This window comes from Uloborus diversus, chromosome 5 (genome assembly GCF_026930045.1).
Source record: "Uloborus diversus isolate 005 chromosome 5, Udiv.v.3.1, whole genome shotgun sequence".
Lineage (NCBI taxonomy): Eukaryota > Metazoa > Arthropoda > Arachnida > Araneae > Uloboridae > Uloborus > Uloborus diversus.
Genome location: NC_072735.1, coordinates 105,998,370 through 106,024,412, shown reverse-complemented (window position 1 = coordinate 106,024,412; position 26,043 = coordinate 105,998,370). Strand labels below are relative to the sequence as shown.

The window sequence follows — 26,043 nt, the reverse complement described above, 5'->3', positions numbered from 1 at the left end:
CACAGCCCTGCTGCTAACCCTTTCAGAAAAAGAACGAAGTCCGTTTCTATGGCAGTAGACGGGCTCAGACTTAACGGCGGGAGTTTTTCTCGTGAAAGCAAGACAGTATATGTAGGGACGTAAAGATAAACAATATGGGGGGGGGGGGTAAAAGTCATTTGCGCAGGGGCCCCAAAACTTCTGTGCACGCCCCCGTATACAGTTTAGCTACTTTTATGACAAATAACTTCAAAATTTTCTTACAGATACAACTAAAGTGATATGTTCTTCGGAACAGTGATATTCTCGAAATTAGTTCAACTCATTGTTTTAAGAGCAAGAAAAGTAATAAAAAATTCAAAATGACCTTTTCATAAAACCACACCATACAGTCACTAGCAATTAAACATGTACATAAAATACTCCCTACCTTAAGAGTCCACCTCTTTCGAACTCATGGGCAGATATTTTGCGTACCGGACTAGATGTTCCAGAATTTGGACTAGTGGGGCTCACGTTTGATGATGAGTTCTCCTGAACCATTCCTTGAGGTGCAGAGTGAGACAGAAGCCATGAATCAACCATTTGGCGGGAAGCCTTTCGAACGAAATAATCATATACAAAGTGAGGATGCTCATCTAGCCACGATTCCACTTTTTCAATCTCTACTATAAAGAGAAAAAGAAGGGAATAAGAAATTGTTTCGGACAAAACATTGAACGAACCAAGCATATTTCGCACAGCAATAAGATTTTACAGTGAAATCCCGTTATAACGAACTTCTAGGGACTAAAAATTTTGTTCGTTGTGACGGGAATTTCGTTGTACTGGAGTTCAAGCAATGTAAAGCCAATTATATTGGGATTTAAAACTCATTTCGTTGAAATGGAAATTTCGTCGTATTTTAACTCGTTGCAACTGGATTTCGCTGTGTATTGAAAGTACTTTTAAAAAAACAAAAAGCTTTAATTTAAAACCTAAATGACGTTGAAGAAAGTTACTCATCGTTTTGAATTCATTCCACGTTAAAGCCTGCTAAAAATTGCAGATAAAGAAGTTTCTTCGAAGTCTGTATACAGTGAAATCTGTGTATAACAATACTGTCTATTACAATAAACCTGTCTATAGCGATATTTTTCTTGATCCCAGCAAAATGTCGGCATAAATGATCAAACTGTCTATTACGATAACCTGTCTATAAATATAATTTTTTTAGGCCCCAACAGTATTGTTGTAGACAGGTTTCACTCTAATAACTCAACCGAAAAGAATATTTGTTCTTAACTAACGAGTTTGAAATATACTATTCACCCACTACTTCGTTTCATTAACGTTTTAAAATGGTCGTCAGCGTTGTACATTCATTAAAGCGTATTTGTGTGTTTGTCTGTGGCATCGTTGTTCTTAAACAGATGATCCGATTTTGCTTCTTTTTTGTTTAAAATTAGATGTTATCGAGAGTGTCCTTAGCTGATTTTTTTTCAATCAACAGACCGCGGACCATTTGGGGCTTGCAACGCTCATCCATGTAGGATGTTGCTCTTGTTTGAAAACGAGACTTGATAAATAGTTTGCTGTCTTAGCTATGAGCGGACGACATTATTATTCTTGTATCCACGCGTAAAACCTTTGACCTGCAAATCTTTGTCAGGGAAACTCTGACCATGGTTCATGACTGGCTGTTGGAACACGGATTGGAGGCATCACAATCAAAATCATGTTATATGCATCTTAAAGTTCCAAGAGACCTTCGGAGATCCCCGACGATGTTAATTGGCGATTTCTATTTAATCCGGAAGCCTGCTTTTAAATTCTTAGGGGTCATGATTGACAACCGCTTAAAGTGGACAACCCATATCGACTATATAAAATCGAAATCTTTGGCAATACTAAATAAATTTGAAAAATTTGCGGGGGCAGTTGGGGAATTAAATTTAATCAACGGCGTCTTTTTTACAAAGCGGTTCTCGAATCATCTCTATTGCACGCTTCCGGATTATGGGGTCAATGTATGGGTGTCAGAAACATAAACAAGATACATTCAATACAAAGGCGGTTTCTCCTCATTTTAACTGGACCATACTCAACCACATCTCATTTCGCCCTTTACACACTTGGGACTCCCTCCCTTGGAACTTACAATACGTAATAAAGTTTGGCAAATACAAAACCTTTGTACAAAATCAAAAAAATAAAAATAAAAAATAATAAAAAAAATTAGATGGCCAACCATTCAAACCATCCCTTTTCGAAACAGAACTACATAAATGGTTCTTCCCATCCGACCAACAGCTAAGCAATTTTGAATTCCTCCATCCGAAAGAAATTCATCCTAGCAATATAATATACAGAAGACTCTACTGATGGGTCAAAAACTTCCATTGGTGTCGGTTCGGCCTACGTGGTATACTCTGGCAACACAATAATAAATAGCTCAATGACTAGACTCGGGGAGGGCAACTCAGTTTTCCAAACAGAACTTTACGCGCTATTTAATTCAATATCATACGCTCATTCCAAACCTACTAATCGATTTCAAATATTTTCTGATAGCTTATCATCAATCTTAGCAATAAAAAAAAATTCACCGCAATAACCTAGTGCAAATCATTCAAAAACAAATTTTGACCCACCCACTAAATTTCACTATACACTGGGGCCACAGGCAACATATAGGGAACGAAGAGGCAGACCGCCTAGCTAGAACGGCTGCCGATTCCACAGATTTACAACCTGATCTGACGTTGCCCTTCCCTAAATCTTATCTTAAATACTTGATTTTTACCCTATTGAAGGCGGACTGGCAGAACAGGTGGGATCACGCGGAGACGGGCAGAGGGGTTTAGGACGTATTCCCCACAATCACGCTCTCTCCGCGTGTCTCACATCGCTGCCATACCACCGTCTTTTTAACAGGTCATGGACCATTCCCTCAATATCTCCATCGTTTTGGTCTCATAGAATCACCACTCTGCGTGTGTGGTGGGGTGGGTGATGCATATCGTTATTTATTCGAGTGTACACTGACAGATCGCCTGCATTTACGATGTCCCACAAATATCTCAAGACAGCAAAGAATTAGACAAGCAATCACTCACCCACACAGCACGCGGAGAATGAAAGACATTTTCAAATTATTGTCTTCAGAAGAATTTCTATTCCAAAGTCCTTTTGCCTAGTATTCATTTCATAGTGTATTGACAACTTGTTATTTATGGAAGATTTATTGTATTTTATATTTTATGTTAAAATTTTTAAATGTTCAAAATTCTGTATTCTGTTATTTGTATTCTGTATTATGTTATTTGTATTCTGTATTATGTTATTTGTATTCCGTATTCTGTTACTGTTTTCTAAATTCTCTATTCTGTTACTTCGGAATTAAATAAAAAAGGTTGCTACTTCCCGAGGATCCCTAATCGGGGCAAGTCACTACTGTGATAGGAACAGGGGACCCTCGGGTGTGATGTGATGTCTTAGTTATGATCCATTGGGTTAGGTGTTTCTTTTAAATTTCTAATTAAATACCAGTTCTTTCCCTTACAGATGCTATGACAAAATCATATCTTTAAAACCGCTGAAGAAAAATATACAATTTTTTTTTTTTTTTTTTTGTGATTTAAAAAGTGATCAATAAAAGTAATAAGTAATGTTTTCAGTTATTTGTGTAATATTGACTATTTAAAGTATATACGTACAATTATCAGTTTTATTTCAGTAAAATTTCAATTGCACAAAATGTTTTTGATTTGGCAAGTCTGCCATGTTGATGGTGATTGTCTTTAAGGCAGTTATCGTCAACTTGGAGTTGATTGTATTTTCCATGAGGATATCAGAGTAAGCTTTTGTTTTTAAAGAAATAATTAATTTTCTTTTGTGGGAAAGGAAAGGGATAGAGAGATACTTGGCAAGTTTTAGTATCTATTTGGCACCTGAAGTTTTAAAGGTTTTTTTCAAATAACAAATTTATCTACAATGTTCCTATTTATGTGTGACCCCGCTCAAAAGTCCATGTTAGAAGCATGTAATTTTAAATTTGCGTGTTATTATATATGCTGCATTAAAAGCTATTAATTATTCCCGGAACACATTAGATGTAAAAAAATTAAAGCTATGCACTTCAACAGTATTACACAATTTTTAAATCAGCGGATGGGGAAGGATTTGAAATAATTATTCAATTTTATTTAAGATTTTATTACTTAAGATTAATTAGTTCTTGAAACAGAAGTTTTACGGACTGGAGTTCGGGAAATCGAAGTTCACAAGTGACAAAAATCTTAAAGCAACATCAATGTTCTCCACAAAGTTTATATGAATTCAATTTGTTTTCTGATTGACCACATACCATTAATAAATAAGTAAAAAATTAATATATGAAAGATAAAAAAGAACATCACTCACTACACAGGAATATATTACTATATTTTCAAAAGCAAGCTGGTATATATGCCATTGTCGAACTAAATAAAGTTATTAATATTCAACTGGAATCCTGTTTAATTTATTTGAAGAAGAATTTTAAGAACTTTGGCGACATAAATCGAACACTTTTTACACAGGATACGTACGCGACCTGTAAAACCTTTAAAAAAAAAAGTCCTTGAATTTCGTTATTTTTTCCCAAGGCCTTTAAAGACCTTGAAAATTGGATAATATACAAAAGCTTCGGGAAAGTCCTTGAAATTCTTATTTCCATAAGCTAAGCATGTGGCGGGATTGATGTAGTAAACGCGTGGGAAAGAAAGCTTCTCTTACAATATGAGGAGGGTAGAATCCATGTCAATTCAACCAGGGCACAACCTTGATAGTCTTGGAATCTTTGAATGTAACACATGTTAAAACTGATAAAAAGGTAAAATCAGAGTATATTGTTCAAAAATATTCCAGGGCCGAGACACAGGCAGCAAAAGATGGTAGCCCGGGCATCATTTCTCACTTGAGATTTTCGACAAAATTTTAAAAGTTCTTTATCTCAAGAACTGTACAACATATTTTGTTGCGATTTTTTTTATTAAAAATATAAGTTCATGCAACATTTTGAAATGTATGCATAAATTTTCTTTCCACAGTATTAAAAAAAAGAACTTTTTCTTTTTCCACAAAAATGACAATTTCAAATTAATTATTATATTTTTTTTACCCTGATCAGTACCAATGAGCATAACATTCCCTGAAAATTAGAGCTTCTACTTTTTTTGTTTAACAGGTTTTGAAGGCATTTGAAAAAAAGTTTTTCAAGAACTCGATATGTAAAGGTAGACATGAAAATTCAAAATTTTATTTTGCCGCAAGTGGCCAGAAAAATACTTTTAATTTAATTACATTGAGAAATTTCCATTTTGAGTCGCCACTTTATCCAGGACATTGATTTTAGTGAAAACATGATGGCATTGTACTTAAGAGCCAGTTTTTTTAAGGATCAGGCAGGCTGGGTAGTTGACACTTTTAATTTTGCTGAAATTTTCAGAATATGTCCCTTATTTAAAACTACTAAACACATGTTTTTTAATTTTTGCAAAAAAAAAAAATTCCTTAAGTTTTTGGAGGTCTAAGTTGGACTTCGTTCGTTTTTTCAAGAAAAACATACCAATTTACATAGGCCAATACTTTTTACTTTAAGAGTGAACGGTGGCACTGGCAATTATTTTGTGTTCTACTATATCCTAGATATCTGTTAATATATAATTGGTTGTGGTTGACTCCTTTCGCAAAGGTCAGGGGTCACTCAAAGTTGTACGAAAAAAAGTTTTTTCTGCAACTTTGACCGTCGAAATCTTCTTGCGCCAACAGTGAGCCACAATAGTACATATTTCAGTAAATACACACCAGAGAGTAGTGTCCAAAAGAGAAAGATTAGTGTGGCTGACATTTGGCGCACCGAAATATTTAACTCTAAAATTGCAGAAATCACAAAATCGCATGACTTTCAAAGTCATTAATTGCTTGTGCCAAGAGAGTCAACTGATATGAAACTACCTGGAAAGGAAGCCTTTCTTGTCATAGAAACACAATCAGTTAACAGACCTATGTGGCTACTGTTTCAACTTTTACATAATTTGAGTCTAAACTTTGCTCAACGAGTGTTTTTTTTGGCGCTTGTGAAAAAATGCCAATCACCTGCTTTTAAGTATTTATTACTATTATTTGTAACAATATTACAATAAATTTTCATAAAATAACTAAAATGGTAACAAAAGACAACATAAACTTGGAACCAAATTGAAAATTAAGTCCATAAACTGCTCAGTATGCAACAAAAACTCTATTTGTCTAATTTAAATAAACACCCTTGTGAATGAAAAGTAAAATAAGAAATAACCACGTCAAATAGCACGAATTGCAGATTACTGCAGACACGTGTTTCGACGTAACAAGGAGCGCCTTTTTCAAATCAAAAGAAATCAGCTTAAAAGGGATCCGACAAAAGACATACGCTTTTGTCAAATGTCTTTTCATCAATAAACTCATTTCTTTTGCGTTGAAAAAGGCGTTCCTTGTAATGCCGAAACACGTGTCAATACACGTTGTTTATTTTATTTTATTTTCTCTTTGTCTGCTTGGCCAGGCTACTTTTCTTGCAACATCTCGTCTTCCCTTTTAAAGTTGAGAATTATGAATGTGATTGAATGTAGTAAGGTCCAAATTGAACCAAAAAACTTTTTAAAAAGTACCACAAATTTGAATGTATTTCTAAAAGGTTAGGCCCTTTCCAACAGGAAAAAAAGAAAAAAAAAACTAAAAAACACGTTTCTCATATAAAAAAAAAAAGGCACGATTATAATATTTTCATGAAAGGAGAGGAAACTGGTATAAAATCATCTCCAGAAAGCACATCAAAAGAAATCAAAGACATCCGACAAAAGCGCATGTCTTTTGTCGGATGCCTTTTCATCCATAAGCTGATTTTTTTTTAATTGAAAAAGGCGCTCCTTGTTACGCCGAAACACGTGTCTACAGTAATGTGAAATTCATGCTATTTGACGTTGTTATTTCTTACTAGCAAAAATACCCGGTGTTGCCTGGGTCAGTAATAACTATTAGAAAAAATCGTTATTTGCTTTTGTTTTCTGTTTTAAGTGAAAGAATTTAAAACACATCTTTTTGACGTGATTAAAAATCGAGTTTCTTCCTTACCCATAAAACTAAAATAGCAATAAGTATAAAGAACAAAGTAGTATTGATTTAGAAACGAAAGCACTATATTTAAGCATATGCAAATTTAAAAAACATGAAATTAATCTTCTCATGTTTAAAAAGATTAATCTGTTGATACTTTTTTTTTAAACATGGAGTCTAAAACCTTCTCTGTATGGCTAATGAAGTACGAAGTGATTAAAAAAAAGTAGCTGCGCTCGTAATCCCCTTATACTTGCTTTAGTTATTTCGGGAAATTTCAATCATTGTGGCTCTTAGTGCGATTTTACCGAATTTGCGAAAGTCGTTTCGGGGTACCTTCGATGATGCTCCCCCATTCTTTCCTTACTTTGTAAAACGATATGATATTAATTTTCGTTACAGAGATATCGTCGCCAGATGCTGAGATATTTTTGGTCACCATAAAATGGCGCTAAACAGTTTCATCCGAAATGTTACCAAAATAAGTAATAAAATTAGGTGATTGTTTGAAATTGTGCAAAAAGGAAAATTAATGGAAGTTTTTGTGCTGTTTATGGATTTGCCTAATTTAGTTGCTGGATTATTTAACACAGTAAAAAAAGTCTTTTGAAAATTCTTTGATTGGCGATATTTTGTTTACATGGTGAAAGCTGAGAAACATTATGGCGTAGTCTTCGGCTTCAAAAACAGCAACGTTGAAAAAACTGCCAAATGCATCAGCTACGGAAATCTTTCTGCAAAAATTTTGGCGATCTGCTGGTTGTTTGGATAATGAGTAAGTGTTCAATCAGCATAAATAATAATAAAAACCATTAATTACATCAAAGTTCCGTTTAAATGGAAAATCATCAGCCAAATCATGTATTATTTGCCAATCTTGTGCAAAAATCTTACTTCAAGATTTGACTTGAGAAAAGCCTTGAACAATCACAAAAAGCAAAGAAAGTCAACAATACAACAATTGTCGCTATCGACAGGGAGTTGAGATGATACACTAAATACTGTATTGAGTTGAGAAAAGCCTTCCAACATGGATCTAAAAAGCTCATAACTCGTTTTTTATTCTACTTAGAAATTTCGAACAGGTGCCATCTTCAGCAGAAAAATCAGAGCTTTCGATAGACATATAATGTAAATATGTGCAAGTATTTTTTCATCCCAATATTAGAGAATTTATACAAAAATTGTGTTTTATTGCCCCCCTAAGGGGGTTTTGCCCCCCATAACGGGACGAAAACTACCCTATGTGTTATTCTGATGCATAGCTATATTATTGTAAAGTTTCATCAAAATCCGTTCAGTGGTTTTTGCGTGAAAGAGTAACAAACATCCATACATCCAAACATCCATACATCCATACAGACCAACTTTCGCATATATAATATTAGTAAGATTTTACTTTTCATCCACAAGAACTTTAACTTAGACAAATAGAGTTTTTGTTGCATACTGAGTAGTTTATGGACTTAATGTTCAATTTGGTTCCAAGTCCATGTTGTCTTCTGTTACCATTTTAGTTAGTTTATGAAAATTTAATATAATATTGTTACAAATAATAGTAATAAATACTTAAAAGTAGGTAATTGGCATTTTTTCACAAGCGCCAAAAAAACACTCATTGAGCAAAGTTTAGAGTAAAATTATGTAAAAAGGAGTCAACCACAACCAATTATATACTAACAGATATCTAGGATATAGTAGAACACAAAATAATTGCCAGTGCCGTCGTTCACTCTTAAAGTAAAAAGTATTGGTGTATGTAAATTGGTATGTTTTTCTTAGAAAAATGAACGAAGTCCAACTTTGACCTCCAAACACTTAAGGATTTTTTTTTTTTTTGCAAAAATAAAAAAAAACACACACACACATACACACACACATACACACACACACACACACACACACACACACACGTGTTAAGTAGTTTTAAATAAGAGACATAGTGAAAATTTCAACCACAATTAAACCACGTTTGATAGTAACGTCTTTTCAACGGAATACAGCAATGTTTTATCAACGTTGAAGAATTTTGTTGAAAAATAGCACAAGCAACGAGACATATTAGCGTTAAAAACACGTTCTACATCAACGTCGTTTGAACGGAATGCGGTAATGTTTTTTCAACGTTGAAAAAAATGGTTAAAAAACAGCCCAAACAATGAGGCATAGGGTAACATCCCCAGTAATTGGCACGGCACCAGTAATTGGCACTTCCAACAAAAATGTCCTAAAAAAGACTCGTATCCAATTTTTTTTTAAAAAGAAGGCTATATACCAACTGAATGTACATTAATTTTAAAGATTATAACTTCAATTCATGTTCCTAAATGACAGCAGTTCGTAGGAAAGAGAAACAATTGGGGCTTGTGTGAAATCAGCCATTTTTGTTGCAAAAGCTTCTTCTCTGGCTTAAGGGAAGCATGCACATAAATCCATTAAAATCTGACTTAAAATATATTTTAAATTTTCGTTGTCAAAAGTTTTGTTTAGTTGAAAGGTGTTACTTTAATTGTATAGAAGTATATTTTCGTCCCTATTTGGAATTTTAAAATAATGATGGGTGCCATTTACTGGTGCTTCAATTTTGGCTAGTCCCCAGTATTTGGCATGTGTGCCAAGTACTGGGGAAATAGCGTCATTTCCGCGATAAAGCTGAGTGAAGTGTCATTATCTTCAGTTTTTTTGCGTAAATTACGAATATGATAAAGCAGAAATTGAAATCGATAGCTTTTGTACCGTAATTGTCAAAAAAAAAAGCATCAAAATCATTAATTTTTGAAGTTGCGGCTTTTTGTCAATTGGAGTGACTTTCACCAGAAAAAAACCCAAATGATAGTTAGTCAGTAATTAATTTTATGCTGGGGGCTCCGTCCTCTGCTCGATTCGCTCGCTAACCCCCATTCGCCACCCACGGTATCTTAATGCCGCCTGCAGCAGGTGGTTTTTCAAGAGAAAGAAAACCGACTTGTTGCATTTGATAAATAAAAAAGAGGAAAACTTATGCAAAAAAGTATGCTACATGAGTTTTTAACTACACTTGGGGCAAACCTAACTTGGTAGCATTCGTAAAATCAAAACTGTAAACCGAAGGATGAAACAGCATTAATTTCAATATCTTTTCCATGGAACATTCCAAATTTATGTTTTTATTTCTCTAAATACTTTTCCAACGTGAAGCAGAGTGATTTAGCATTAATTTATATAAAACTAGTGGTACCCCGCACGGCTTTGCCCGTAATAGAAAAATTAAAAGGTCTTTTGGTTCGCCCGTGTGGCGAATTTTCTCTCCAATTGGCCTGTACCCATGTTACGGTTCCACGTTATGATAATTTCGTATCTCGCCAATTGGCTTGTGCCCATGTTACGGTTCCACGTTATGATAATTTCGTAATTTACTCGTCCATCTTATGATAATTTTGTTCTTAAAATTGGAATGGAAAAAGAACTACATCGAATTTTCGAAAAATCGCTTCGAGGTGCACGCCCCCATGCTACAAACTAATTTTGAGCCAAATTTCATGAAAATCGGTCGAACGGTCTAGGCGCTATGCGCGTCACAGAGATACTGACAGACAGACAGAAATCCGGACAGAGAGAGATCCGGACAGAGGGAGATCCAGACAGAAAAAATTCCAGGTTTATTATTAGTAAAGATAAAGAAGAAGAAAGATAAACACATTCTTCCTCATATTATCAAATTTATATGAAAAATGGGCTTAAAATTGGAATAGAAAAAGAACAAAATCGAATTTTCGAAAAATCGCTTCGAGGTGCACACCCTCATGCTACAAACTAACTTTGTGCCAAATTTCATGAAAATCGGCCGAACGGTCTAGGCGCTATGCGCGTCACAGTGATCCTGACAGACAAAGATCCGGACAGAGAGAGATCCTGACAGACAGAGATCCTGACAGACAGAGATCCAGACAGAGAGTTTCTGCTTTATTATTAGTAAAGATTACCTAGTGAATAAAAAATGACAACGTATATAAAGTACAAATTGAGAATGAAAAAAGGTTAAGAAACCAGCAAACAGCTGTTTCGGCACTCTAAAATACAAGTGCCATCATCAGTGCATTAAAAGCACTGCACTGATGATGGCACTTGTATTTTAGAGTGGCGAAAAAGCTGTTTGCTGGTTTTTTAACCTTTTTCATTCTCAATTTGTACTTTATATACGTTGTCATTTTTTATTCACTATACAGTACAAAGTTTTCGACTACTTTTTATGTAAAGATTACCTACTTTACATTATCATTACACATGTTTCTTATGATGATAAAATTTGTATGTAATTTAAAAGTAAAAAATAAAGTGATTTTCCAGTTCTATTAACATGTGCCAATTACTGGGGATTTTGGTAACTTTTTATATACATATTTTTATAAAAGTATCGATTCAAATATTTTTGATTTTAGTGAACCAAATAGATGCACAGATGTGCACTCTTTGAGACAAAAATATTTGCAAGAGAGTATTTTTTTTTCTAAGTACTGAAAACCAGAGGTAAGTTTAAGGACAAACTCTTAAAGTGCCAATTACTGGGGTCTTTACCCTACTAGTGTTCAAAACACTTTTGACGACTAAACGTTGTTTCAACGGAATGGGTAACTTTATTTCAAAGTTATGAAATCGGATGTGCTTTACTTGGGAAAATGCGTAGTAGAACTAAATATAACCAGAAAAAAAAAATTGAATTTTTGACATATTGAATTCAAATTATGCCTTCCGCAATCACGATTGTGTTTGTGTGTGTGTTGGCTTGAAGGCGTGTATGTGTGTGTGTGTGCAAGCGTGTGTAGAATATGGACGCTACCACCCAGCAGCTCGCTGGAGGAGCAGAAACAGGGCGCTGGTCGACGGTGGAGCTGCAGAGGGAGGCGAGGGCAAAAATAAAACCAAAGGACGGATGGACGAACATCTAAAACGGTCAAGTGAGAACAATAAGCAATTTGTGATCGTTCAAAAAAACAAAAAAAAAAACAATTCAAATCAACTCGCAGTAACTTCCTGACAACACAGGCCAAAGAGAGTAATTATCAACCCAAATAAATATTTAAAGCGTATTTAAAACAGTTCATAGCCATATACAGTGGCTCCCAAAAGTGTTCGTACACTTTGAAATTTTTTAGTAAAACCAAAATAACGCGAAAATGAATTCAAATATGAAGTCCAATATTTTTTCACATCATTCCTATGTCATTCTAAATAAAACCCTATAGATTTTTCAAAATATTGAAGGATCTTTTTGAAATGGGTCAAAAACGAAGAGACAGAGAAATAATACGCCACAAAAGTCATCGTACACTCAAATATTTTCGAATAATTTCATGATTAAAATTATCATGTATCGTTTTTTTAATTATTATTATTTTTGCACTGTGTTGACCCTTAAAAGTAGTTCGGCTTGAATTTTTTGTTTATTTATTCCTTAATATTGTGTTTATTACTTTAAAATGGCTGGTATTCGTAAAAACCCAGAAACACCATTCGAAATTAAATTTTTTTCTCCACAGTAGCGGTAAATTGGTTTGAAATGTCTCTAAATTAGTTAATTTATTCCATTCTGTAGTAAAGTGCTTGATAAAATGCTTTAAATAAAAGAATCGGACCGAAAACAAGGTAAGAAAATGTCAACTGGCAAAGTTGACAAAGCGTGATCGGAGTTTTACAGTTAAAAAATTTATGAAAAATACACATTTGAGTGCTGTAAAAGTTTCTGAAGACTTAAATAAAAAATTTTACATTTAATTTCCACCTAAAATTATTCGCCAAGTTCTCTGATTAACTGGATTAAATGGGACCTCTTCCTGCAGAAATTTTCTTGTTCGTGCGAAAAACAGAAAGCTTACGCTTTTGGTTGCAAAATTAATGATAAATACGTTAATAATGAATAGATTAATATATGATCAGAATAGATTAATATATGACGTTAATAATGATCAGATAAAAATGAATTCAACATTTTTGGTTAAATTGTTGTGTAATCGTAAACAGAAGAAAAAAAAATAGGAACTTAATCTTAAGAACTTAGTTGGACCAGTTAATCAGGACGGTGAAGGTGTTCTTGTGTGGGGGTGCATATCAGCATCAGGACTTGGTAGTTTGGAATTTTTTGATGAAATAATGAATCAAGCTGTTCATTTAAATATTTCAAAAACCTATTTTAAACTCTTTGCCAAAAATTTGGTTATCGGAAACAATATTGCTTTTTATCAAGAAAACGATAAGAGCCATACTGTTTTCATGGTTCGCGTCTAGTGCCTCAAAAATTGTCCTTAAGTTTAGAAAATACCCCTTCAATCCCCAGATTTGAACTTAATGTAACATATTTAGAGATATCTGGAGGCTAGATTACGAAAATACGGCTTTGAAACGAAAATAGAGCTAGAAAAAGTAAGACTCGAAGTGTGGTTAAACACTTACCCAGAAATTACGTAAAAAAAAAAAAAGAATGAAATCTATTTCCAGAAGTTGAAAACGTGTTGTTGATACTGCATGATATTCTACTAAATAATAACTAAATAAAAAGTTAGATTATTCAGTAATATATAGACATTTTTTAAAGTGTACAAAGACTTTTGTGAGATAAAATTTCCGGAACTTTTTAGTTTTTGATTTTTAAAAAATTAAGTTTTAATATTTTAAAAGAAGTTTTGAAAATTGATCATAGATCTTATAATTAAATTCCTACTCCGAAATATTAATTCTAACGAATGGATAGGGTCCTATTTTATTGAAAGTTGTAGGTGTACGAACACTTTTGGGAGCCACTGTATAGAAAAACAAGTTTCGATAGGGTACAAAAAATACTTTGATTACAAATCTTTTAAACTTGAGATCATTTGAGTAAATTCCATTTGAAGATAGAAATTTTTTTTCTTATCAAGAAATTTTCCCCACAGATTACAAATGTCTTATTATGTATTATGTAATGTCAGCTTTTTCGCATCGGAATAAAGGAAAATATATTTTTTATATTTTAATATTACATTTCAAACGACAAGGTTTGTTTTTAAAGCTATAGTTACAGCGATGAAGTGAACTATTATATCAAGATAAGTTTTTTATTCACCTCATTGCGTTAAAATATTTTCAGAAACTTTTTGAGTCATCACTTGATTAGAAACACGAAAGAGAAGTAAGAAGTAAAAATATGCTTAAAGACTTTTCTCAGGCGATAACGATTTAAAAAAGACATTCCGCCAGATGACATATGCTTCCTTTTATTCTTAGTACTTTAATAAATCGAATTGCGAGAAACGACGTGCTTCATTTTCGTTTCAGAAGGAATGCAGGTAATTATTTCTGAGAAAGAATTATACATCACCTTCTTGTTATCTGAAAGTACCTTCTGTTTAATTGAATGTTTTATGTTCAACTGTTTTGCTTTAACATTTTTCGGTTAAACTTGTTGAAAGATTTACCACCAACCAACTCAGATTATCAGTACATAAATTTATTTAAAAAAACTCCGCATGTCTTACTCAAACGAATTTAGCTGACAGAAATATGCAGATATTGTTTTACCTGTTTGAAAAATGCATTTTATTCATTCGATTTTCATTGAAAAATGTCAGTCACTATAAGTGACTCTTTCAAAAATTCCTCCAATTACTTTTTCACTCGTACACCTGTCAAACAATCATTGAAATCGAATTCCAAGCTGTCGTGATTTTTGATATTTTCTATACATTTCTCGAAATTGCTCCCAGCTCACGCAAAGCTTCTAACTTGTGGTGCGACATCGATATAGATGTTTTTGTTAAAATATCGGTTTTTTTACCATCGATGTTTGAGGGCCGATGCTTTTTCTAACACCGATGTTTTGCATTCGATATTTTTTATATCGATGTTGTGCTATAAAAGTTTTTTCGAAGTCGATGCTTTGTATTTGATCCAAAAATATCCTTAAAAATTGTGAATGCTTACATTTTAGAGTTCTGAGAAAGCATTATTATTAATTGGTTATGTTGCGAGATATGTTGGTAGTTATCAAAATGAGGGAAACACTCTGTGACAAGTGTTGGGAATCGCTACTCTGCCATAAATGTTCAGTTGATAAAGGTGCCTACTGACTCCTAATCACTCACACTGGTGAATCCAGATGGTGATTGAGCTCTCTGGTCATTTTTGCTGATATTTTTGCTTTTTAGACATTACAATCCTCTTCAATATCGTCGGTTTCTTTCACTAAGATTCTCTTTCCGTCCACTATTTTGATTTGCCGAGCTTGTCTTACCGCGCTGTACGTATGCTGTCATGACTTTAGATACTGTACCTCTAGAAACACCAAAAAGTTGAGATGTTTCAGTTACACTTGCTTCAGCTAGACGCGCTCCAACAATTTGGCTTCGTTTAAAATTTGAGAGGTCCGATATTTCACGCGCTTGAAAAAACTCCAAGATGTCCAGAACTTCAGCTAATCCACCATATACTACCAGAATATGTACATTGTTATTTATAAAAAAAAACATATATCTAGTTTTATTATTTATTACGTACGAAGCACATTTAAAAATGTCACTTTTATTCACAAGTGTTTCCATTATTTTAATAACTACCTGTATATTGCAGAAAAGTTAACACTTCTTTTCCAGCGCACTGTTAAAAAATAAGCTTGAGAATTTTTAAAGTTTTCCTCTTTCTCAAATATCTGTACCTCAGAGCCAGAGGAACGTATGTCACATTATGATAATTTTACAGTAAAGAGGAAAAACTTTTTTCTGGTGCATGCAAAGGATAAGGCGCGCTGTTTCAACCCTGGTAAAAAATTAGAAAGGATTTTTTTTTTCTTTTTTTTGAAGAATTACGTTCACAATGGCTCGATGTGGAATGGGCTTCTACATACAATGCAAGAATAAACCGAAAATCACAATTTTTAGACCTACGTCCTTCTGGCTCTAAGGTACAGATATAAAACATGACTTTTTTTCAGTACTTTTCCTCTACTAAGATATATATGTGCCTACAATATTGTTTCCCACTCTCAATAAGTCATTGATTTAAAAAACAATAATTTTACTTTACATCTATACTTAGTATTCATTTTAAGTCGCTGTGAATATTTATAATCTTTGAATATATTTTGAGTTTTTAGTATAATTTGTACAATTCTTCCATGTAGTAAGTATACTAAATCAATCATTTAAGGTATGCATTATATTATTTCCTTTTCTCTTCTTCACTTTGTTTTTCTTTTCTTTTTCCTTTTTTGTATGACGAAATTTAAAAGATCTTACTAAACTATTAACTTAATTTGTATTGATGTTTTTTTTTTTTTTGTATTTTAAATGTTTAAGTTATTCATCCTCTTGCATTACTTAATTTAGAGTGACAATAATTATTATCATTACTATTTTATCTTTAGTTTGATGGTTCAAAAATTTTTCCGATAAATAAATTTATTACTGTGAATTTAGTCCTAGCATTAAAACATTTTTCAGAATTTATGTTGCAGACACACACATGAAAAGTTCAATAATTCTGAACATCGATGTGTAATAAACATCAATCTTTTAGTTTTGAATATCGACGTTTTTTCAACGAACTACTACTTATAATAAAAATGACAATGATACCTGCTACGTTTTTTATTATTAAAGTAATTCACATAAATGGGGTCGCTTCCAAAATTTTAAAAGTATTTTTTTTCTGAAAGAGCAAGGAAAGCAAAAAAATATAGGATCTGACCAATTTTTAAATAATTTGACAAAGTTTAATATTAAAAAAATATTTTAATCGGTGTGCAGATTTAATTTCATTTTTTACACTTCTGCACATGACATCAGAAGTAATGAAATGCCATTTATTGATGCCATTAGCGCAGAGCGCCATATTTAATTCGCATCTTTACTCACATGTACTGGCAACGATATGGTTGATAGCAAACGTAGAGTGCAATATTTAATTCGCTTCTTAATTATCATAACGCGGAACCACGGTAGACAGCAAGCGTCAGCATTCAGCGCGCCATTGGAATACGCCCCATTAGAATCCCTTAAAAAGGACAGGCCGACTTATCCGATATTTTGGTTCCCAGACAGCTTTGGATCTAACCTTGTTTCTAGTATTCATAAATACGATATGATATTAGCTGGTTGCTATGCCGCAAAACATTTGATGATAAGTTGAGTAAAATGTCACTTAAGGTAATCTAGAAAGTTAACCTAGTTTAAAAACTCAACAAAAGTGTATCGGGAAATATTTACTGTAATGAACCTCATTTTCACATCTTATTTAATTTTTAATTGTTTTAATTATACAGGGTGTCCAGCAAAGGACTCCCTGGTTTCAAAATTAAATATCTCGAAAACAAAGGACGATATTGGAATAAAATAAACGGTATGTTTATTGTGAAACCCATAAAAATCATATACAGGAACTTGTAAATTAGTTTTAAAAAGTTCCAACGGGTGGCGCTGCACGCTGTAATTGCAATAAAAGTCTCCATGAATAGTGCTGCGAAGAGGTAGGACGATATTTTCTAGCGTATGTGTAATCATATCTGAGAGACTAAACTACTGCTGAAACAACTAACCTCTTCGCAGCACTATTTATGGAGACTTCTATTGCAACTGCATTGTGCAGCGCCACCTGTTGGCCATTTTTGTAACTAATTTCCGAGTTCCTTTATATGATTTTTGTGGGTTTCACAATAAACATACCGTTTATTTTATTTCAATATCGTCCTTTGTTTTCGAGATATCTAATTTTGAAATCAGGGAGTCCTTTGCTGGACACCCTGTATCTCCTTTATTTACAGAATACAATAATCAAACATCAATCGGGCAACACATCTAAAGCTTGGACACCAGTTTTCTGCAACGAGGCTTTTGTACAAATACTAATTTTGTCCCCCGGCAATTTTGGAACCAAAATGTCGGATAAGTCAGCTTCCCTTTTATAGTGTCCTTACGCGCCATAGCTCATCACTTGTGACGTCATAAAGACTCCGCCTTGTTGAAAAAAATGGGCATTTTAAAAAATTAATTAAAAATTAAACTTTTTGAAAATAAAAGATTTTCTTTGCTCTATGTTTTTTTTTTTGTTCATTCTATCAACTTCAGTGACTAAAAGAAGTACTTTTAACTGATGGAAACAACCCCATTGTCTCTATGTTAAGTATTTTAATTTTAGAGGAAAACTAACTGAGAATCATTTTTGCAAACAAGCTTTTTCTGTTTTTGTTTTTGATTTATACGTTACGCTGCGTGTCCGGTGGATTTTCTTTTTTATATCGATAGATAATTTTACAGCTCAAGAATTTAACCCTTACAAATGAGTTATTTTTATTTCAAATATTTAATATTTCAAAGGGTGAAATGCGTTGGAAATACGATAAAATCAGATGATGTCATCACGAGAAAAATGCATGCATCGTGAGAAAGATTTCAAACTCAACGCCACAACCATTTATAATTGCTTTTTAAAGTTCAACCCTATATTCGGTTCTCAAATATTTTCACTCATTCTCATTTCAATACTCTCTAATAATTCTCAAAGAACCCATAGGGCCATTTCACCGTCACGTGTGGGACAAAAATACGCTTAAATTTCATGAACATTTCGTCATATCTCTTAATATTTTAATGAAACAGAGGTAAGCAATTTTTTTAATCTTTACATTTGATACAAAGATACTCCTGACACAATTATATTTTTATTAAACAATTTTGTTATTGAAAATAAAATTTATTTACATGCGTCACGTGCGGGACATCCAAAGTCAACCTCTGGTAACTTGCTTAAGTATAAGCTCATATTTTTGCTCTATTAATACAGCAATGACGAAAAAGATTGTAGATTTTGAAAGCTATGGTTCCAACGTAAAGGAAACATAGTTCAATAGTTCAGCAATAATTATTTAAACCATCGAAAAAAAAAAAATCTGTATATGCCCATTCCTTTGAAAATGGTCATTTTGTCCCGCACGTGTCAGTTCTTATATTTCATAAAAAAGGAATAATTTTTGAAGAAAGTTTTTGCTTAAGACGTCACACATGCTTTTGTGATTTCTTATGCAACAAAATTTTGATCATCATATTTTTAAATCATTATTTTTTATGAAATATATGATGCGTCACGAGCGGGATAAAAAAACCGTTTTCTGAGGAATTGCCCTATATCGATTACGATTCATTTTTAAAAGTCTAATGCATCACCATCTCATGGCAGAATGCTAACTATGCATCCAAAATTGCTTTTTAAAATTCAACCCAAAATTCGATTCTTAAATTTTCAATCTTCCTAATTACAGTACTATCTAATGATTCTCAAAGAATTGATATCGATTACGATTCCGTTTAAAAATTCCCATGCAACGGGATCTGATGACACAATGCTACTTATTTGTCCATAGTTGCCTTTTAAAATTTAACCCAAAATTCGGTTCTAAAATTTTCCCTCATTCTCATTGTAATGCTCTCTAAGGATTCTCAAAGAATTAATATCGATTACGATTCAGATTTAAATTTCTAATGCATCGCTATCTCGTGACATCGCTCAATTCTAATGACGTTTCAAGAAAAATATTATTCTGAAGAATGAATCACTCATTTAGCGATTAACATGGAGATTGTCATGAGCCCAAACCGCACCTCGTAGTTATTGAATATCTTAAGGTTCCAGCTTGATAAACATCATGTCACACACGGTACACGATTAACTAATCAGATCTAATTTACATAATGTATAAATCATCTCTTCTTGTTTTCGAATGTAATTATTATAATTGTACACACCTACAGACATTAACTGAGTAACAAGAGAGTCAAGAATGTAGTTATTGTGTTTGAAATATTAAATTTAAATTGTTTAATGACTTGAACTCAGATGCTGCCATTTATGATTCCATTTATCAATACAGTTTGGGCTTTTTGTTGATATTGGCTTCATGACCTAATGCTTGTGGCTTTTTAAGTTCAGAAGAAATGTTTTGAAATATCAGTATAGTAAAACATCGAAACAGGGTTCCAAGTACTATGCGATGAAAAGGTAATTTGTGGTTTTATTTTCTAGGCTCAAAAGTAAAACTAGTTTATGCGTCATAATAGCTGTTTCACGTTCAATTATGACACTCCTTACAATGGTGTAAGACATGAAACCAAAGATTTCATCCATATCATTTTATATACAATCTATTCTCTATTACACTCCGGTTTGTGAAAACTGCAACCCCATGAAAGAAGCATCCTAGTTGAATGAAATTTAATACACAGTTGAGTGGTAATGGTACAAATTAGTGATTACATTTTCAAACCAAACAAACTATAAAAAGAGATAAAAATTAGTATTTTGTGTGGCCACCACGCGCCGCAATAAGAGCTGCTACACGACTCGGCATGGAGTGAAACAAAGTTTGAATATCTGCCTGCGGAAGAGTATTCCATATTGTTTGTATGCGCAATCAAAGTTCGTCTGTCGCAGCAACAGGACGCGGATCACGAGCGAGACGCCGCCCAACGAAATCCCACACATGTTCAATCGGTGACATATCCGGGGAATATGCAGGCCAAGGAGGAAGCTGTACCTGCTGCGAATCAAGGTAGGATTTGACTGTCCTGGCGACATGTGGACGGGCATTATCCTGCTGGAATACAGCCCCTGGCAATCCTTGCAGGAAAGGAATAGCTTGGGGCTGTAAAACTTCGTTTATGTATCGGGTACTGTTCAAATTGCCCACAATTCGTAGCAATTGTGATCGTCCATGATATGCAATGGCACCTCAGACCATAACTCCGGGTGTCCGTCCACTGGCGTTCGATAATGCACTCTGGAATATGCCGTTCACCGGTATAGCGCCTGACCCGAATTCGGTCATCATGGTGCCCCAAATTGAAGCGGGATTCGTCAGAAAAGACGACCTGCTGCCAATCACCACGCCAACTCCAATGCACATTGGCCCATTGTAGCCGCAGGTGGCGATGGTTTTGCGTGAGAGGAATCCTGTATAAAGGAATCCTTGCGCGCAGCCCATGCTGCAGCAGACGTCTCCGAATTAATGAAGCACACAATGAAACACCTGTAGCTGTTAACCACTGTGCTGCCAATTGTCTAGAAGAAGCTGTGCGGTCCGTCAGCGCCATACGCACCAGGTATCTGTCATCGTGAGCTGACGTCACATTTCGGGGTCCACTCCCGGATTTCCAAGCTGTCCGACCCTCGTCCGTCCACTGCTTCCAAACACGCATGATTGTGCTGCACACGGGCAGCTACTGCACGATAAGACAATCCAAAAAACGAAGGCCAACGATTCTGCCCCGTTCAAACTCCGAAATTTGCTCAAATTTCGCTTTTTTTCATCGAAGAGGCATAAAAAAGATTCAGTTAACGTTTACTCTAGCATATAACCACCGATAATCATACACGCCCCGCTACAGTCGTCTATTTATCTTTGGTTCGATTCGCCGTTCAGTGGGCGCTGCTCACATTCGCATGGCATGCGCTACCGGTCTGCAATTCTAATCATTTGCATATCATGCCCTACTTTACATGTCCTGCAATTTTCAGCTCACTCGCGTAAGTCCTTCGTGGTGTTGCAATTTTCACAAACAGGAGTGTATTAATGACACAATATTTTCCCCCCTTATAAACCTTATCGTTAAATCTCGAAGCAGTAATTGTGTACATTACACAGCTAAACTTCTGATTAGCTGGTTAACTCCGTTAACGTGCGGAATCGCAAGTTTTTCACATGTTGTACATTAACGGCTTTCGTATCATCAAAGTTTAACTGATTTTTTGAAGAACGTTCAAGTTCAAGAAATTGCAATGTCACCAATCTTTTGATTGCACTAAGTACACTTAACTTGAAAATAAATATGTTTTGAAATTTTTCCAAATTCTATCAATATTTTAAAAGGTTTGAATTTTTTTTATTTGATTCGTTCTTTATTTAATGTTTTTATCTACTAAGTTATTAATTGTTTCATTGTATTAGCTTGTTTCTATTGCAATTCAAAAACATATAACATCTTGTCAATTTGCTTCATTTAAATAATATTTTAAATCGTTTAATGTAAGTTATTATTAAAGGAGAAAGTAATGTTTTGAATACATTAGGTAAGACTTTTACTGTGCATCATTAAAACACATTTAGTATTAAAAGCATAAATGCATTTTAGTTTTTTATGCAATGTTTTCAATATGATGTATAGAGGCACTTTAACTACATAAGCTATCCGATAAAGTTATCTTCTCTTCGTACTCTTGGAAAGCAAAAATTAATTCCCATTTCATCATTAACAGGGATACTATTAGTAAAACCTCACCCTTGGTAATGACCAAGGGTGCCAAGAAAAGTGTTGTCTGAATAGCACTTCGCTTCATTTTGATTCCCGGTCGATTATCATAGAAATAAGATTAAACTGAGTAACCGAAATTTCTGAATAAGGAAACCTCCAATTATCTGTAAACGGTCTCTAAAATACGCCTACCTGAAAGACCTGTAACTAATGGACAGTGAAATAAATACGTAGAAAAAAAAAATCAGCAAGAGGGATAAAATCATAAAGTTTTTCATCATGCTGCTATTGTGGTTGAGTAAAAGTGTGACTGTGGTTTGAGCTTGGGGGATTGTGCAAGAAATTTTCGGTGGAGGGGGGGAATGATCTCGAGAACTACAGCCCCATTAAAATCTGGTATCGGTGCTACTGGTTATTTTTTTTGGGGGGGGGGGGATAGAACGAGTGCGCAGTATCGCAGTAGGGGAAACTGGGGAGGTTTGACCCACTTTTTACAAAGGTATTTTTATTTTTTAAAGTTTCCGTAAAAGAAAATCCTATTTGACTTTTATCGAGAGGAAATATATATGAGCAACTTTTTACATAGTTGCTTTTTATTTTAATTAACAATTATTTTTTTTATTAGCGATTTTTCAAGATTGTCCAAACCGGGTCAAACCTCCACACTTAAGGGAGTTTACCATATGGAAGGTAACCTCCCACCATAATGGTCCACCATATGGAAGGTTTGACCAGCAGAGGTTAAAAGTTATAAAAACTAGACTGAAATGGCAATATGTCTGATTTATTACTATTATATGATACAAGCAACAATTATATCAAAAGGAAAACCATAAATTTATTCAATAAAATGAGAACTTGCACGTATGTACTCCTTTTATGAACACAAGTGTAATCTTTACAGTTTGCTTTTTTAAAAATATTTTTAGACATTTTCTTACTCTTTTTCATATAATGCATTTTTTCATTCTCAACTTTGACAGGGGTGTCTGTCAAAATTCTAGATGTGATCCGTTCAATATAGATATATTGATATAACACTAAGAGCTATCCAAAAGAATGGACTATGCAATGATCCATTTACTAACTAATTTTAGAAAGAATTGCTATTTTGAGCTTAACTTTATATTCATATAAAATATACAGTACTTCAGTAAGTTAATGGAAAGTAAATAAAATAAATTAACAAAAACAAAACGAGCAATATTTTAGCGAAATAGGGTTATAAAATCTTAAGGGCCCCTGGTCCTCAGCCTGGTCATCAAATGGATCAATAAGGGCCTGTATGGGCTGAGCATCTTTATAAGTATATTAACAAAGTAGGAAAACAAATTTCAGTTGTGCTTAGTTTGATCAGAATTATTCATAAACAGGAAGTGTTTCAACTGACTATTATCAGTACTATGTAAAGTGACTTTAACTACAAGTTAAGAGCAACGTTTATTTCATTTGAACAAAACACAATCTTACTCAAAATAAATAAAATTAAATACATTGTTTTAAAAATACTACACCATCAAACGAAATAAATGGAGAGGTTTGACCCGGGTCAAACCTCCCGTAACTGACGTGGGTTAAACCTTCCTTAGTAGCCATTTTAGACAATTTAATAAAAAACATATTAAAATAAATTGTGAATTTTAAAAGTAAGTTAACAGGCTTTTAGCACATTAATCACAGCATATAAATAATGCAACTTGCTTCTGTAAAAGTGAATGGCAAATCGCACAGAGGAGATGAACTTGCACCGAAAAATTTTACTTTTTTGCGTGAAAAAGCTATCACACGCGATTTCTTCTTAATTGTACTTCAAAATGGCTAAAAAATAGAAACAGCTTTTGACTTGACTTAATATCATGCAGCCTTAAGGTGCTCATCAGTTAAAAATGTGTTTAAATATGAAAATGATAGGGTGGGTCAAACCTCCCGTGTGGTCAAACCTTCCCAGTCTCCCCTATATGTTTCCGAATTTTTTCCACACTCCATACTCTCATGTTGACAATGCTACCATGTTTGAAAGCTGCATCATTCTCTTTCTAGGCTAACTCATCAGCAACAGTAGCAAAAGTTTAGGTCATTAGATTTTTCCTATCTCCGATGAACTGAAATGTAACTCTAATTTTGCAACAATTACTGATAGTAAACTAAACGTATCTAAGCAACGGGGAGACGAATTTCTGTTGCATCTCTGTAAAAAATTTTGTTTAACCTTTCTCCATAAAATCGGTGACAGCTTAGCTGCCTCCACTGTTCTGGAGTAACTTAACAACTGATATAACTGGTGTAAAGTTACACATCGCTTGTGGAAGGTTACACCATGGTAATATAACTATAGCGTAACGTCTCACTCAGGGGTGCCCTACCCCTCCTCTCAAGTTCAATGGCGCAAATTCCCCCCTAAAATTTTTCTCAACCCTCTTTCCCTTTTTTTATTTTTTATCTCTCTTTTTTTAATTTATTTTTTAAAATATTTTTTTATTTATTTTTTTAAAAATATTTTTTATTTATTTATTTGTTTTTAATTATTATTATTTTATTAGAAAAGTTCTGTGCTTCGCCAATGACACACACACACACAAACTAAATAAATAAATGAAATAAAATGTAAATAAAAAAATAAATAATTTAAATTAAAAATAAATTAATAAATAAATTTAAATTAAAAATAAATTAATAAATAAATTTAAATGAAGAAATTTTTAAAAAAATTAAAAATTCCACAAAAATTTTGATGCCGCAACTTGCGCCATAATCCCCCCCCCCCTGTGAACACCCCTAGTCTCACTCATTTGTGTGCAGAGTTACACTAGTATTTTCTGTATGCTTACAGAGTAATTGCTTGAAAGTTTACACATTAGTAAAAATTAAGCGTTCATCTGACTTTTTTGAACGATTTATCAAATCCATGCTTTTTAACCCCGCCCAATATACACCAATTATTTATTTATTTATTTTAATATACAAACAAGACATTTTTATTGCACTAAGAGGGGAAATGACTTGAGCGAGGTCCGAACACTCAACGCGAGTCTCACAGAAAAGGCGTCTTTTACCGCTCTGCCACCAATGACGGTTTTCGTCTCGTTAACAAGAGTTTACCTGCTCTGCGCCGATTCTGATATTTACGCATGCGCTTTGAATTCTTCTGAAACCATAATGCAAGGTTCCTCCAACAATTTGAGTTTTTAAATACTTTCTTAATTACCTAATTACCTATATACTTTCAAAAATTTGATTTTTTGATTTTTATATATTTTGAAACCCCATTTCATTACCTTTTTAATGATACAAACTTCTTGATCGTGCTCATATTAGAAGTTAGTTAAAATAATCTTTAAAAAATGTAAAACCTATTTTGATGAGGTATGATTTACCCCTTTAAATCGCAAAATAGTATTTTTGAAACGAAATGTTTCTTTTTCTCAGAAACTAAATCGTGTTAGGCTTTGAAATTTTTTCCACTTATTCCATACATCTTACTGCATATACTGAAGCAAATTGTTTCTCATATTCGAAAAATGTTTTTTTATAGAGCTGATTTTTGAGTTGCAAAATGGCATTTTTTGAAAAAAAATACAGTGACTTACACATTAGATTTTTATTAAAAATAACTAAGCTTTCTTTCTGGAACATTTTACTTCAGTATAGAGAAAAGAGTCTACTTAAGGTACAGAAAAAATTTCATAATTGCATCTTTAAT

At 33.6% G+C, this 26,043-nt stretch overlaps 1 protein-coding gene across 1 annotated transcript in view; it reads right to left on the bottom strand.

Annotated features, from left to right (window-relative positions):
- The window catches only part of LOC129223064 (dual 3',5'-cyclic-AMP and -GMP phosphodiesterase 11-like), a 527,973-nt gene that overhangs the window by 70,921 nt on the left and 431,009 nt on the right, over positions 1–26,043 (bottom strand). Inside the window, exon 3 of the mRNA XM_054857629.1 lies at positions 410–647. Within this exon, the coding sequence (XP_054713604.1) occupies positions 410–647 (238 nt within the window). The remainder of the gene's footprint in view (positions 1–409; positions 648–26,043) is intronic.